Source organism: Triplophysa rosa, linkage group LG14 (genome assembly GCF_024868665.1).
Source record: "Triplophysa rosa linkage group LG14, Trosa_1v2, whole genome shotgun sequence".
Taxonomy (NCBI): Eukaryota; Metazoa; Chordata; class Actinopteri; order Cypriniformes; family Nemacheilidae; genus Triplophysa; species Triplophysa rosa.
The window spans coordinates 17,312,386-17,330,132 of NC_079903.1; the positions used below are offsets into that span (position 1 = coordinate 17,312,386).

The 17,747-nt window shown below is 37.4% G+C and overlaps 2 protein-coding genes across 2 annotated transcripts; one reads left to right on the plus strand and one right to left on the minus strand.

Annotated features, from left to right (window-relative positions):
• Window positions 1–714: 714 nt before the first annotated feature.
• Window positions 715–1,656, minus strand: LOC130565145 (putative gustatory receptor clone PTE01). The gene has a single exon (XM_057351722.1). The coding sequence runs from the start codon at window positions 1,654–1,656 to the stop codon at window positions 715–717; it is 942 nt and encodes a 313-aa protein (XP_057207705.1).
• Window positions 1,657–2,229: 573 nt separating this feature from the next.
• Window positions 2,230–17,747, plus strand: LOC130564472 (olfactory receptor 4P4-like). Its single transcript, XM_057350554.1, is given in 3 exon segments — window positions 2,230–2,294; window positions 4,450–4,985; window positions 17,698–17,747. Coding segments are annotated over 3 exon segments (651 nt in total).

The window sequence follows — 17,747 nt, forward strand, 5'->3', positions numbered from 1 at the left end:
AGGGTGTGACCAGTGTTGCGAATGAAATACAGTCAAAAAACTTAAAATTACAGAAAAAGACAACAAACTTACAAGAAAAACTGGGAAAACAATTCAATATATATCCTTGCATCCTTTTACAGGTGTGTTACAGATAATTGGAACTAAAGTTTGACACCTGTGATAAACACAGAGCATAAATGTCCTCTCGCATTTCGCTACTGTGTAGTTTTAAAGTATTAAATACTGTGTTTGTGCACTGTATACTGTTTGTAAATTATTTAGAACAATACACTAAAGAACAATACACTGAAAAGTTTTTACTATTTTCTAAAAGAAATGCATTTTCTGTGTGTGTTAAATGTAAGTTTATTTAAAAATTACACATTTGAAAAATCTAGCATGACCATATAACAATTATAATATTTGATAAATATAATAAATAACATGCATGAATAACATGCACACATTCAAAAACAAACATTAATAACAGAATGAGCTATATTTAACATTAGAGCTTTATTATTTTTGTTTGTTTTGTTTTAAGTTATACTTTCAGTGAAAAACATTCTCTGCCTCCTCAGTGTTTTCTGTAATGCATCTTTACAAACTTGAACAGATTTCTGGTATATGACTGTTTATGAATATGGAAAAGAACCTGCATCCATGAGTAAGAAAATCATATAATAATAATCATCAAGCATGTTTTATGATATCATTAAGCTCCAGTTTACTTCAGATGCTGCTTATCTTTCTCTTCAAACAAGTGAACATTTTCTGTCTAATCTCTTTAGTTTTAAAACCATAAACGAGTGAATTCAGAATAGGAGGAAAGATAAAAACAGATACAGAAAAAACCCTGCGCAGATACACTGGAATATATTCAGATCGGTGTGCAATAAGAGGAAAAAAGGTGTTGAACTCGAAGAACAAGAAAACCACCAGATGAGTACCACATGTCTGAACGGCCTTCATCTTGGCATCAGACTGCCTCTTTGTGACACAAGCGATTAGTATCTGAATATAAGTAAATGTCACAGCAGAGAGTGAAATAAAGTGGTATAATACCAAGGTGAACAGCCCGTAGATGTTGTTTACTTGTGTATTTTCACACACAAGTTTCATTAAAGGTGGGTTATAGCAGATAAGATCTGCAATGTGCGTCTGGCAAATCTTGTAAGGCAGCAGGAGAGCGAAAATGACAAATATAATAATAAAATTGAAGAGCCACATTCCTGTTATGATCCTCACTAAGTTTTCATTATTCATGATGGCACTGTATCTCAATGGGGAGCAGATGGCAATATATCTGTCGTAGGCCATAGCACTAAGAATTAAGTAAGACGTGCTACCATACATGTGCACGAAAAACCCTTGAAGGAAACAGACAGGGTAAGAAATTGATCTGTCCTGAGACAATATGCTATATAACAACTGAGGAAAAAGTGTTGTAGCACCCATTATGTCATTGCTGGCCAGGTTAACCAACAATATGTACATTGGTTTATGAAGATTTCTATTCAAGCAAATGGTCATGACAATTGTTAGATTACAAAGTAAGATAATCAAGTATGTTGCGGTGCCAAATATGAACGCGGGGTAAATGCTTGTCTGAGGCAGATCCAAAGAGTGCAAAGTTAGTACTAGAGAAAGAGCAGATGATCCATTAACATACATGGTGAATGTTTCTTCAAATACACAAACCAGTGCAAAAAAGGTACAAGTGTTTGTTTACGTAATCAATATACTAGGTAAACACAACCAAAGTTTCACTATATTGAATTGTCCAGACTTCATCTGTCATGTTTCATTTTGCCTTGTTGCCTTATTCCATGCAACCTGCAAAAAAAGAAAATTGCTGCAATATTATCCACCCCACATATTTAATCAAATGACTACTGTAGTATATGCAAAGCAGACTTCTTAACAAATCAAATTATTATTGCACTTTTTGTTGTCCTTATGTTGTTCCAATTGCTTCTATTGTTTACCTCATTTGTAAATCGCTTTGGATTAAAGCAGCTGCTAAATGACTAAATGTAAATGTAATTAATGAAGCACATTACTTCATAATAGCAGACATGATAACTATTATGTCATTGCTAAGTATTAACATTATTTTGTATTTACAGTAAAGTAATAAATAGCATAGTCGTATCTTAAGATGAATAACTGAGACGATCGTCCCTCAGCACTCTTGAAAAACACTTTGTTGATCTGTATTTATATTATTTATACTCGTTGTTAACCATGGGAACGGCTGATGTTTCTTTCATCACATTATTGGCCTATACTCCAAATGAGAAGGCCTACATGTGAGTTTTATAATTAGGCTGTAATATATCGCCCTCTGCTGCCTTTTGACCTACACTACAGTTATACATCCAAATAATATGTAATACATTTAAAAATGTTTATGTAAAACTTATGTTAAATTTATGCTTACATATTAACATGAAACAAAACGTAACATTTCTGTACTTTCCTTATTTTGTTGTTCCAGGAGCATTATATGGCGCTTTAAGTAATTTTGCAGGAGAATTAGAGAAGTTGTTTAACTGTAGTTAAGATAATCTCAATTGAGCTTTAATGCTATGCTAATAACTTGGTAGGACAAAACCAATGCAAACAGTAATAGAAATTTGACAAATAAATAAAAATGAATGTAATATATAATATCTCAATAGAAATTAGGGGCTAAGCATTATTGTTGTTCTGCCACTGCCATGTCCACTAATTCACCTGAAGTAAATAAAGACCGCCAAATGTATTTGGCTTTAAGTAGAAGATGATTCATGTAATTCAGTCCTTGCTTTGATGTTTATTTAAGCAGTTTTCTCTTTGATATTCAATGCCACGTGTTTTAAAAAAAGGATGAAAATAAAATTGTGAGCATCAATATAAATTAATAAGTAATATATTAAATAATATATAAGTAAGTAGCCTATATATAAGTAAATTAATAAATAATAATACGTATATATAAGCAATATACTACAGAATTTTTTTCATTATTTATTCAAGTTAAACAGACTTTTATTTTGCCGGGTTGTCACTTGTTGGCTGTTCAGCACTAGTTTTTGATTGACGTTCTAAATTTGCCAGATTCCGCTTTTTACATCAAGTTTTGTTTTTATCCTTTGATTTCATGATTTCGCTTTGCATTAAGAAATATTGTTTAAAGTCAAGAAATTATATAAGGCCAGCATCTGTTTCCCAACGCAACATCTCACAGTTTACAGATTGATATCAGTTTACTGGATCAGTAAAGGTAAACTACAGTATACATACACAGTATGTGACTCTACCAGTTTATCGAAAGTCTACCTTCAAGTCTTACATTTAAGGTTACATTAAAATGCTCCAGTTATTGTTTTAGCTATGGAAGCGATACCTCTTACGATTTCATTAGCTGTCCCAATTCGGGGACTTAAAAACGAAGCCTTCAAAGCACGCAGCCTCAAAAGTCCAAGAAGTGAACTGAAATGAGACGGCCTTGCGGAGGATTCATAATTGCGTCACCTGCTGCATCTCCTGTTGCGTGGTGACAGCAGCAGCACACAGCAGAGATGTTTCTGACTTTTAATACGGAGCCAGAAAAGATTAAAACAGCCCAACAGTATATTAAATTAACCAACCAATAATGTTAATTAACAAAATCATATATAATATTATTAAACCATTGAAATGGACCGTTCTTGTGAATTACATACATACTTTTATTTAACTCAAGTTTTGACTGATAATCTAAAATTTTCAAGCCGTTACAGGCGCGCATTAGCGCAATGAATCTCTGGATAGCCAAAGCTGTGAACTATACATTCATTCTATCCCTAAAGTCACTGCAATCAAACAGGAAAATTCTAAGTGTTTTACACAGTGTTGCAGTGATTATTATAAATGTTTTATCTGTGCACACCATTTTTTATTTTTAAATTAATTTGCACTTGTAATCTTTAATCAAAAATGTTAAGCTCCTCTCCTCCTCTCAACAACAACTCTTCACCACATGACGTCAGCAAACAAAAAAGAGGTATAGGACTATACTGACTGTCCAATGGCCAGGCATTTTTAGCCCTCCCCTGCATGCCCAACTTACAACAAACCAATCAAAAAGGGAAGGGCAAAATAAAGCCTTTACATCTTTTTTTCTAATTTCAGAAGCCGTTTCACTCGGATACACGTCATGATACGGAAAATAAGTCAATCGCAACTTCCGTTTCATGGTGACTTTAAAAAACCGTGGAAATAAGGCCGCAGTTTGGGGCTGCATTTGAAGCAACCTTTGAATCGGGACAGCCTTACCAGACTTCGGTCGCGCTGCTGTGACGCAATCGGTCTTAAAATGCAGCCTTTCAAAGGACGCAGCCCTCGACTGGAACACAGCTATTGACTGATTCAGATGACACTGACGTCAGGTGCTCACATCACAGACTCTATATAAGCTCAAAATGAACATTCACCCACCAGACAGATCTACAATGTGTCATCACTGCAAAAGCTTCAAAGCTTTGACCTGCCCCCCGAGAGTGCCATCACTGCATTTGTCTTCGCCGCTTTGAATTATACCATCATATTGTTCTGCAACTCCCTCCTCCTGTTTACCATCATATGCAATAAGTCTCGTCATCATCCCATGCACATTCTGCAGATAAATTAGCCTATTAATGAACTCACTGGTTCCACATCCCTGTTCCCACATATCATGCAGAGGCTCCTCTTTGACACCAGGACCATAACGTTCTCCGCCTGTGTCTTAGCTTCCGTGTTCATTTTGACTGCTATGGCATATGACAGATATGTCGCCATCTGCCAGCCAATGAGATACAACACCATTTAGCAATAGTCATCTTGTGAAAATCATCTGTTGGTTTGGCTTTCTAATTGGGCACTCATAGGTGTTCTTTTTATTTTGTTGTTGCGTCTGCCTCATTGTAGGTCTTACCTCACTCATACATACTGTGACAATTCTTTCCTGGTGCAGCTGGTCTGTGCAGACATGACCAGTGTTGTGCAAGTTACTTCCAAACTGTAATACATTACAGATTACTTGCTACTGTTATTTAAAAGTAATCCCTTACCTTACAATATTACTGTCTCAGAATTGTAATACGTTACATGACTCCTGTATTACTTTTGAGTTACTTTCACCGAAATAACTACAGAAGTAGAACTTAACATTCTAAAATAAGTTTTTGTATTTTCAAAATACAAAATACTTTTTGCCAATCAACCTCTTTAGACTGCTGATTTCTTGAATTAACTAGGCTATACACAAATACAAAAAAATACTAGATTAAATGCATTTAAATTCAAAATACTATTACAAAATAATAGTATTTTGTATTTCAAATGGATGTATTTGAAACACTGCCCATCCATGCAGTCTAATACGGAGGTTGATTGGCAAAAAGTATTTTAGTTTGAAAATACAAAAATTAAACACATTTAAATACAAAATACAATTATTTTTTTCAAAGGTATTTAAATACAAAATAGTCCCATCCCATCACTGAACTAGATTATATAGAATTCTAGCTAGTCATTGTGTAAACGTTAGCATACCTTGTCATTGCTGATGGTCACAGGGATCTTGCTAACTAGCTTCCTGAAAGCAGCCCAATGACCCCTCAAAACCCGCCCAAAGGGAATGAAAACTAGCCCAATTATTTTCCGGTGTCAAATCAAAGTTAACAACTGCCAAAAGACGTTTATATTGCTATATTTACTTATCTGAATGGTTTCCTAGGCAGGTTTGATAGCCATTCATAAAGGATTATTTCACCCTAAAATAACAATTCTGACACAATTTATTCATCCTCATGTCATTCAAATCCTGTATGCGTTTCTTTCTTAAATGGAATACAAAAGAATATTGAAAAGATATGTCTTATAGTGGTTGCGTCCAAACAATGGAAGTCAAGCAGGTGCACTGTTGTTTGTTTAATAAGGTTGCTTAAAATATTTTTCTTTTGTGTTCTGCACAAGTCATACACATTTTGAGGGTGAATAAATGATGAAAGAATTCTCATTTTTGGGTAAACTATCCCTAAAATACATTAAAAAAAATTCCAGTTGTTGACCACAAGATGGAAACCTTAACTATTTTTTTTCAATGGTACCATTGTCACAGAATATGGATGTGCTCCATTCAGACCACACTCAAACCTGTCCAACATTTTTGTATGATTCAAAACTATGTATAAATATAAATGAGGTTATATTATTAAATATATTTTATTCTTTCTTAAACAAGTAATGTTTACATGCAACCTTTGTTGTGGGTCCCTCACAAGCAATACTATACATTATTACAGTAGCAGAACTGTAAATAGATATTTTATAGGAAATATCAATTTACTGACACTGTGATGACTTATGAATGCTCCTTATCAATGGATGTCAAATCATATATTAAAGGCGCAGTTTTTTATTTACAGTGGCCACTAGCGTTGTATTATAGCTAGGACCTGTGTTAATATTATAAAGACTTTCCAGCAGAGACGCATTAGGACCTGCGGTACTAAGGCTTTTAGCGGTGATACTCATAGATATCTATGGAGATACTTTCCAGCAGAGAGACGTTGGAGAGAAAGATTGTCTAAAAATCACCCCCGAGGAGGTTGCTTTGATTCAGATCCCCGAGCTTTTGTTATATGAGAGGGAATCGTATTCAGGTGAACATCCTGTAAGTGTCAGAACTGAAAGTGCCCTTGTTTCTGAAATTACAACTGTTATTGACACCAGGCCCAGCGAATGCCAGGTCCTGGAATGCACTTATCAGGTTGAACAACGCCTCCACAGAAGAATATCAATGACTACCTCTCTAGTCCCGCCCACTGGTTTGCGCATGACAGTACTGAAGTAACACAAGTTGCGCGGAACCAGATAGAGCGAGCAAGCAATAAACATGCCATTAAAGATTGCAAAATATTGTGCAGTCAGTGCCTGGTTATGGAAGAACACAGTTGCTTCATAACTTTCCTTCGGATTCCGACATTAGTAATGCGTGGTTGAAGTTTATTTTTAAAGACGTTCCAGCTCACGTGGGTAAAACATTGAGCGTTTGTTCGCTTTATTTCACTGCAGACTCCTTTGTGAACAAGGCACATATCGACTCTGGATTTGCGGAGAGACTAACATGAAAAAGCAGTGCTGTGCCGTCAATACTGTAGGAATGGCGCAGCAATCTTATGTAAAACATTTTTGTATTATGCATAACTATTGCTTTGTTAGAGATCGCTTGATATGCCCTGATAGCCCTATTCGCACTTGATTAGTATTACCTCTAGTCATTTGTAATAATTGCAGAGGTTGTCTGTGTTCTTAATCCCTTGCGAATTNGGATTTATTTGAAACACTGCCCATCCATGCAGTCTAATACGGAGGTTGATTGGCAAAAAGTATTTTAGTTTGAAAATACAAAAATTAAACACATTTAAATACAAAATACAATTATTTTTTTCAAAGGTATTTAAATACAAAATAGTCCCATCCCATCACTGAACTAGATTATATAGAATTCTAGCTAGTCATTGTGTAAACGTTAGCATACCTTGTCATTGCTGATGGTCACAGGGATCTTGCTAACTAGCTTCCTGAAAGCAGCCCAATGACCCCTCAAAACCCGCCCAAAGGGAATGAAAACTAGCCCAATTATTTTCCGGTGTCAAATCAAAGTTAACAACTGCCAAAAGACGTTTATATTGCTATATTTACTTATCTGAATGGTTTCCTAGGCAGGTTTGATAGCCATTCATAAAGGATTATTTCACCCTAAAATAACAATTCTGACACAATTTATTCATCCTCATGTCATTCAAAACCTGTATGCGTTTCTTTCTTAAATGGAATACAAAAGAATATTGAAAAGATATGTCTTATAGTGGTTGCGTCCAAACAATGGAAGTCAAGCAGGTGCACTGTTGTTTGTTTAATAAGGTTGCTTAAAATATTTTTCTTTTGTGTTCTGCACAAGTCATACACATTTTGAGGGTGAATAAATGATGAAAGAATTCTCATTTTTGGGTAAACTATCCCTAAAATACATTTTAAAAAATTCCAGTTGTTGACCACAAGATGGAAACCTTAACTATTTTTTTTCAATGGTACCATTGTCACAGAATATGGATGTGCTCCATTCAGACCACACTCAAACCTGTCCAACATTTTTGTATGATTCAAAACTATGTATAAATATAAATGAGGTCATATTATTAAATATATTTTATTCTTTCTTAAACAAGTAATGTTTACATGCAACCTTTGTTGTGGGTCCCTCACAAGCAATACTAAACATTATTACAGTAGCAGAACTGTAAATAGATATTTTATAGGAAATATCAATGTACTGACACTGTGATGACTTATGAATGCTCCTTATCAATGGATGTCAAATCATATATTAAAGGCGCAGTTTTTTATTTACAGTGGCCACTAGCGTTGTATTATAGATTTGCAACGAATCTCTCGATTCAAACACGACAGTGGCCACCACAGTACAAAAAGATGTCGTCGGCTGAGACAGTGTGTGTCTTCTCATGTTGACGTAGGGAAGAGATCATGCGGGCATTAGAAAGACTGTAGAAAGAGCGATGTCTTATTTATTACATAAAATAAAAGGTCTGTGGATCTTAAGTATAAAAGAAGGATAAAATTCAGGCAGGAGCTAGGACCTGTGTTAATATTATAAAGACTTTCCAGCAGAGACGCATTAGGACCTGCGGTACTAAGGCTTTTAGCGGTGATACTCATAGATATCTATGGAGATACTTTCCAGCAGAGAGACGTTGGAGAGAAAGATTGTCTAAAAATCACCCCCGAGGAGGTTGCTTTGATTCAGATCCCCGAGCTTTTGTTATATGAGAGGGAATCGTATTCAGGTGAACATCCTGTAAGTGTCAGAACTGAAAGTGCCCTTGTTTCTGAAATTACAACTGTTATTGACACCAGGCCCAGCGAATGCCAGGTCCTGGAATGCACTTATCAGGTTGAACAACGCCTCCACAGAAGAATATCAATGACTACCTCTCTAGTCCCGCCCACTGGTTTGCGCATGACAGTACTGAAGTAACACAAGTTGCGCGGAACCAGATAGAGCGAGCAAGCAATAAACATGCCATTAAAGATTGCAAAATATTGTGCAGTCAGTGCCTGGTTATGGAAGAACACAGTTGCTTCATAACTTTCCTTCGGATTCCGACATTAGTAATGCGTGGTTGAAGTTTATTTTTAAAGACGTTCCAGCTCACGTGGGTAAAACATTGAGCGTTTGTTCGCTTTATTTCACTGCAGACTCCTTTGTGAACAAGGCACATATCGACTCTGGATTTGCGGAGAGACTAACATGAAAAAGCAGTGCTGTGCCGTCAATACTGTAGGAATGGCGCAGCAATCTTATGTAAAACATTTTTGTATTATGCATAACTATTGCTTTGTTAGAGATCGCTTGATATGCCCTGATAGCCCTATTCGCACTTGATTAGTATTACCTCTAGTCATTTGTAATAATTGCAGAGGTTGTCTGTGTTCTTAATCCCTTGCGAATTGGCCATGTCTGTAATTTGTAAAGTAAAAATTCCCCCACAAATTACCATATTTTGACGAACACGGAGGTCCTGTGATAATATTAGTCCCGTGCGAATCGGCATCTCTGTGATTTGGCGGGCTCATATATGATTTTTCAAGGTTTTATCCACCGTTTGCGAATAATGGAGGTTGTTTTGAAGTCTTTTGATATTATTTAGGGTGCTGTGTCATATCCATAAGTCTGCCAACACTGTCAATTTGGCCGAGAGTCTCCCGTTTGTTTATTTATCACAGAAACTCTCGTAACATTTGAGACCCGCGATCGCGGTGATCTTCTGTCCGGTTGGCGATCACGGGTCTCAAATGCTGACAGGTACGAGTCCGACTCTCTAACCATTAGGCCACGACTGCCCCTGAGAGTAACCACTCTAACTAAATGAGCAAAGCTCATTCACACCCTACGTTCTCTTGTAGTTCACTGAGCTTTGAACGATTCACTGATCTCTTACATTCTGTGTAAACAAATTGGTTCAAAGGAGTCATTTGTTTGCGAGTCGTTCTGATCGCAATGTGCGTTCATTCTGGCGAACTCGCTGTGTACAGAATAACGCTGATTCAACGAGCCAACTTCACAGCTAAAAACTTTATAATGATGTACAGCAAGTTAATATAGGAAATCTTTTCAAGAAATTCAAGAAAATGTAAATTGAACGTAAAACTCCTGAACAGCCGTGAAACACAGATAATACAGCTCCTAATATAGCTCTTTTACTGAACTCTTCAGCGTCTCACTGCTGGTAACGAAACAGCGCCTCCATTGTTTCGTAACTGCAGTTACAAATGACAATCTGTTTAATAATGCACGCAGTGTTTTTTGTGAAGACACTCGACATATTTTTGACGAGAGTCTAAGGCGGCACGAAATTGATTGAGGCGGCCGCCTCCAATTTCTTTATGCAGGAAAAACCCTGAACTGGGATTACTATATACAAAGTGTGTCCTCTCTCCGTGCTTTTTGTGGTTAACGACCTTTCATGCATTTAAATGTGACCAAATGTCTGTACTAGTGCGTACAGTATGAATCGTTAGCACTGCACTGACGTTATTATATTATGTCTTTATGTGCCCATCGGTCTGCGCAGCGGAGTCAAACCGTTCTACCTTTGAACTGGCCCTCTCCTAACAATCTTATGTAAAACATTTTTGTATTATGCATAACTATTGCTTTGTTAGAGATCGCTTGATATGCCCTGATAGCCCTATTCGCACTGGATTAGTATTACCTCTAGTCATTTGTAATAATTGCAGAGGTTGTCTGTGTTCTTAATCCCTTGCGAATTGGCCATGTCTGTAATTTGTAAAGTAAAAATTCCCCCACAAATTACCATATTTGCGCTCTTTGTTTGACAGATGTTTTGGTCGTCAGTCATTATAAGTGTGTTGTCGGTGTTCATGGAGAAATACTCACCGGCACATTATCATTGCTTGTGGCTGGGAGAGTGCTGTGTCTGGTGGGAGAGAGAGGCGCTGCTGCTGTAGGAGCAGCGGTGGAGTTTGTGTGGGGAAAAAGCAGAGACTTTGGCAACAATCTTTTGTAAATCGTCTTTTTTCCTCTCCGCTGGTGTAGCTGCGTTTCTTTGTTGTTTTATTTCCCTGCGACTTTTACTTCGTTTTGCAGCTAATGTACCACACAATGACACTCTCGCTGTGGGCAGTTCTACTAATTCCGCCGCTGCGTTAACTTTCTCTAGCTAGTGTCGAACTCGTCTCGCGCATATACGGTGCCAATGGAATGGTCCACTCTAATCTATAATGGGGGGAGTGCCTTCGTACAGATGTAATAACGTAAAACGTTAACAGGGTTATCCCGACTATTTTGATGATTACTTGGGGCTCTACGTACCTGCTGACATGGCTTATTGGTTAAGTCCACCCCTTCCTTTTGGGGGCCCCTGGTAGCTCAGGGCCTCAGGCGTTTGCCTACCTTTGCCTAATGGTAAATCCGCCCCTGACTCTGTCTAACGTTACACCGCACGCGAGCGGCGAGATGCAACATGGCGAAAGCAAAAATAAACTTGAAGTTTGTTGTGTCTCTTTGCACTGCATCCAGTGGGCACAGAATTTCTGTTTATAATGGGTTAGTGTTGTATTCGCGCCACTCGCGGGGCAGGGCGAGCGTTTTCAATCCATTCCCATGGAAGCTGAGCTCGTGTTGTGCTGTTGGAGCAAAGCGAGCATTCCTCTTCTCAGCGAGCTCCACGTGAACGTGCGCTGAAGTTCATAAGAATGGATTAAAAACGCTCACCCTGCTCTACAAAAGTATATTTGGACACAAAATGTCAGGTGAGACCACTACTATCAGACAAGACATGCCAGACGAGCATAAGAGACTTCACCGTCAGACACTGACAGAAATGTGACAGGCAAAGATGACGTTTCATCTCACGCTGATATTTCTTTTAAATGTTTAACGTTACTTTATTTTAAAAAACATTGATAGTGAATTTTTAATAAGCTAACAGTGTCGATTTAATTATTTACTCAATCTTATAGTTGTATTAACATAAATTTTCGTATCAGTGTTGTAATTAAAATCTTTTCATTGTCACCATGGTATGGGGACACACCCCGCCCCGCCCCCAATTAATCGAGTACTCGTTTATCAAACCTGTCCAGTACTCGAAATTAAATATGATCAAAAATGCCCATCCCTATATGCAAAGCCTTGCCATCACATCCGGGAAATAAGTCAGTAAATTTGAGTAAAATCACAGGCTTCACTTATCATGTGCGAATGCGCCACATGAAATACAGATGTGGGGAGGTAATTTATAAATCACACGTGGTCCCCAGATAATATTAATCCCGTGCTAATGCTGCTAATATGTAACCTTTGACTTTCCCACTGTGCATGTAACGTTACTGGTACGTCTGTGCTTTTATGGTTGCGTGTCGAAAATACGAAGTAATTGAATAAATCCTTATAAGATATATCAGGTCACTTCATCCTCCCACTGTGTAATACATTGCGGGTGTGAAAAATATTAATCAGAGCTGTTTTAAAAGCGTTTTGAGCGTGCTCCCACGGCGACACACTTCTATTGTTTTCCACCGGCCGGCTAATAATATGGAAGTCTTAACACAAAAAGGAAGTATGTCACATCGGTTAGTTCCGTGTTCAAAAATAAGGTGGATACCGCAGGGGAGAGGAAACATGTGTTTTACAGTTGTTTGTCCGTTTAGGGCTGCTGTACAAAACGTGGCGGCAAATTCAATGTATGTAGGTCCGCTCTGTATGTAGATATAAACAGCTTATTCTAAGGTATTACAAACATAACGGCTCATTACGTAAGGTCTTTATACACCTCTGGAGAAATAGTTTTGTATATATTTTATCCTCTATAAAGGATATAATATATCCTCCTAAAAACCCTGTATTGTTCCTTTAGCAAAGACAACATACTGTCCTGTCTTATAATGTAAAATAGTTTTTAAAGATTATTTATTAATGGCGTTAATTTCTACAATGTTGCATTGTTTCAAAGCAGCTTTAACCTAAAAAAATTACAGAGAAGATGAGTAGTTTACATTACAAAAGAAAGTTAGATTGTTACATTGTTAAGAAACTCACTTCTCTCCATTATGCTGCACATCGGAGTCATGTGATTGCTTACTAAAACAAAACAGTGTTTCATCAAGTACTCATTTAATTATCAGGAGACCTGTTAAGTGTTATTGTTGCTGTCAACCTTTTGTATACTGTAGCAACAGTACTATGTAATGTTCATTAGTTTAATGAATGTACTTTGTTTGTTTCTATAGTGGCTCTTGGGAATCCCGGGTCTGTCAAAACAAGATAATGAGTCCCTAAGGGATACGCATGAGAAAAGGGAACAAAGTTAAATAGGGAGTATAATAAATGTGTATATTTATATTACAAATATAATCAAGTTACATCAGAAATGTCTATGGGCCTATTTTGTAAAACTGCTTCATATATTTAGGCCTTATAGGCCCAACAACCAACACTAAAATAATTTATTTTTGGCCAGATGTTTCTTTAGTGTACATTTTACATAAGACCTCTCTCATCAATACTAAACATGTCTTGAGATTTTATGTGGCCTTTGTACTGTATGGCTTAAAGTGATAGTTCACCCAAAAATGAAAATTCTGTCATCATTTACTCACCCCTCAGATCGTTCCAAACGTGTATAAATGTCTTTGCTCTGCTAAACACAAAGGAAGATATTTGTAAGAATGTCAGTCACCAAACAGATCTCATCCCCCATTTACTGCCATAGTATATCGGGAAAATAAATTATATTGGAGTGAATGTAGACACAATTAGACAAATATTTTAGAGGCAAAAGACATTCCCTGCTTCATGTTTGCACATAGTTTATAGAAATGGTTAAATCAGTTCTGGCAGGTCACATATGAGTCTAGATTGCATCAGCCAATCACATCAGGTGCAGCTAATCAACATTAACCAACATTCATACAACACGTACTAGACTGCATGCATCCTATTTAATTTGCCTTTCTTTGCTCCTTAATCGTGCCGCACTCAAAACCCACCTCCATCCCTGTCTGTTTCTGTCAGATAATTTTAATTTAATCCTGTTAGGCATCATGAGCTGTTCTGGTTCCCCAGGTAGGGGGGACATGTATTGCTGCGCTCCCGCTCTGTCCATGCAAGGCTGCAAAGACAGGCGGAGAGTTTGCCCAGAACGGTTTTATTCCACCAACCTTAAAGTCACCATGCAATCAAACAGGGAAAAAAGTGTTTTACACAGTGTTGCAGTGATTATTATAAATGATTTATCGGTGCACACCATAATTCTTTTATTTAATTAATCTGCACTTCTAATCTTTAATCAAAAACATTAAGCTCCTCTCGCCCTCTCAACAACAACTTTTCACCACATGACGTCAGCAACAAAAAAGTGGTAGAACTATACTGACTGTCCAATGGCCAGGCATTTTTAGCCCTCCCCTCCAGGCCCAATTTACAACAAAGGCAAAATAAAGCCCCGCCCTACATTTTTTCTAATTTCAGAAGCCGTTTCACTCGGATACACGTCACGATGCGGAAAATAAGTCATTCGCAACTTCCGTTTCATGGTGACTTTAAAGGCTGAGTAGGGCCGTTTCTCAATATGATTGATTGATTCTTTTACTTATTTCACTTTCCTTTTTTTCTGTGTCTAATTTTTCCTCGTAACGTCGAGCACTTTCCCACCATCGTCTTTCCCGCTTTTTTTATTTGAATTGAAAACGAGAAGAGTCCGTTGTTTGATATTCAATTTTATTTCAAATGAAATGAATATAATCAGAGTAGGCAAATATTGCATGAACCACATATTAATGTTTAATAGTTTTAAAATACAAAAGAGGCAGCTGTATAATATCGTATTACACACGTTTTGCTAATTACATTTAATATGTACATTAAAAATAAAAAACGAAAAGATATACAATGACGCTGATTGAAGCATGAGGTGATGAGCTGCGCTATCAAGTACGCTGCTGTTCCATTTGTAAAATAACTGGACTTGCCTCCTTGCGTCTTCGGGAGTTCATTCTTCTGAGTCGAACTTGCCAAGTCTGATCTTGGAAGAACGCAAGTCCGGACTCTGCGAACTTGGTATTAAGAAACGGCCTAGATCATTTGGAAATGGCTAACGTTAGCCTGCTAGCAGTGCAATCATACGACCCCTCCCTCTCGCGAATAGGCCCTTTTCACAATGACGTCACTCAACTTCCGCCTTTTCGCAAAGCAGTGTATCATAACATCCGTCTTGCAACAAACAAGAAGAAGAACTTCTGTTTTGCCGTCGTGCTGGAATTTAACAACAGTGGAAAAAAAACTGACAAAACACGTATTCAAGTACTTATCCTAGCACCTTCGCTAACACAAAAAGAAAATAAAATAAAACACTTACCTTCATAATCAAACAGGTACTGTTCAACGAAGAATTTGTATCCTTTCTCTAGCTTTGATCTTGTCGTTAGCAAAAATTTGTCTGCAAGACGTTGTACATCATCTAGCCGTATTTGTGGCAGATGTGCAAGGGACTTTGTAAACTCTAAGGCGCTATAGCGGAAGTAGCTTCTTCTTCTTGAGTTTTACTGGCGGTTCGGCAAACCAGCTTATAGGTGCATTACCGCCACATTATGAACTGGAGTGCTAACGGAAGTTACGATACACTGCTTCGCGGCAGAACGGAAGATGCGTGACGTTATGTGAAAAGGGCGTATCACCATCATAGCCACGCCTCACCCAAAACACGTGAGCTCGCACAGACCATAAGCTGTGGATGTTGTAGTTTGCTCGTAACTTTGAAAACAAACAGTTCCCGATTACATGCTGGGTTACGCTAGCGCGTAAAACGTACACAAACTACATAAGTAACGTTATTATCAAAACCCATCATAATCGGATCAAACTGTACCTGTCTAGAAGAAACACTGCATGCGTGGCATCATCTGTAAAACACTTAACCTCTCGCAGTTGTCTCCAGCGTGCAAAAGCAACACCGATGTTTACTCTGGTTTGACCTCATTTTTGATCAAGTTGTTTTTTAATAGTGGCTGTTTCAAGAACTGTCTTTCTTTTGGATGCTTCTTTGGAACTGCCCTTGTGGTCGGTTTAGGAGGAACATTTCCAGGTGCTTGCTCTCTGTCCGCAATTGTCCCACTGCCTAGTGCCTGCACATCGCACATGACGTTTGATGTCTGCGTGAACGGGTGCACAGTGGGATGCAAAAAAACGTTTTTTGGTCCTACGCCTTTCACAAACGATATATAATTATAGAAATACCAATGTATCACTTTACCTATTGATTGCTATCAGGATGTTAAGAAACTTCTAACCAGCATGACATAAAACATTTCTGGACAGAATTGCCTACTCGCTATTGTTTAAATATTTGACGACCGGGGTCCTCCTGACAGAACTACATATCAACTGCACATACCACAACAGCACATACAAGCGAATCATAACTTTGTTTAAACTAAGTAAAAGCTGATCATTTAGCATTAACATTTCCAGTGTAATGCCTTCTGATCAAAGCAACATTGTTTTAAATAAGCTTATTGTCCGCAAATGCTCTGCTTATTTGCACAACCTCTTAAAAACACCAAAATTGTGAAAATTGCGTCATCATTTACTCACCCTCAAGTTGTTCCAAACCTATAAATTGAAGTATCTAGGAAAGCAAACAGTTCTAGGGTACCTTTGACTACTATTTTTTCCTATGGTAGTCATGGTGTCCCAGATATGTCAGCTGCTAACATTTTTCCAAATATCTTTTTTTGTGTTCAGCAGAGCAAAGAAATTGATACAAATTTGAAACATCTGGGGGGGGGGGTGCTGGTTGGGGTAAGGGGGTTTATGTACACAGAGCAATGACGTACTTCAGCTAAAATCTCAGCCAGCTCAGTTACATCCGGTGCACATTGCGTCTAGGGAACAATGACGTTTTTTACTTGGTCACTTCAAGATGCACACCAAAAAGGAGAAGCGCTTCAGGCTATCCATTTTAAGCTACATTCATAAATATGAGAAAAAGCTACATAAACTTTTGCACTTACTCGAGGTATGATCACAAAGGAACAGTGTTGGGTAAGTTACTCTGAAAAAGTAATTAATTACTAGTTACTAATTACATATTCTATAGTGTAATTAGATTACTGTACAAATTACTCTCTCCAAGAAGTATTTAGTTACTTATTACTAATTACTTTCTATATCCTATATCAACCTTGATTAGTTAAGTGATTCAAGGATAGACATGAAATGGCTCTTTTAATTCATTCAAATAAATAATATTAAACTGCATAAAGTAGTTTTAACTGACTAAAGTATTACAAATGTGAGAATTATACATTAAAGCATTGATTTTAAAGTTAGACTTTGAATTTTGATGTCAATTCCACCATTGCACACACACATTTTACACAGAGTATTTAGTTTAATTACATCAAAAGTAACTGTAATTAAATTACAGAAAAAATCAGAGTAATCCCTTACTTTACTTTTCCAAGGGAAAAGTAATTAAATTACAGTAACTAATTACTTAGTAACTAGTTACACCCAACACTGCAAAGGAACATAGCAATGTTCAGCCGTTGTGCTGTCTGTTCGCTGACATTTGAACGTTTTCACATCGTGTTCTCTAGGTGAAAATTTACTTCAGAGCTACAAGAGCGGAAGTGCCTTAGCTGGCTGA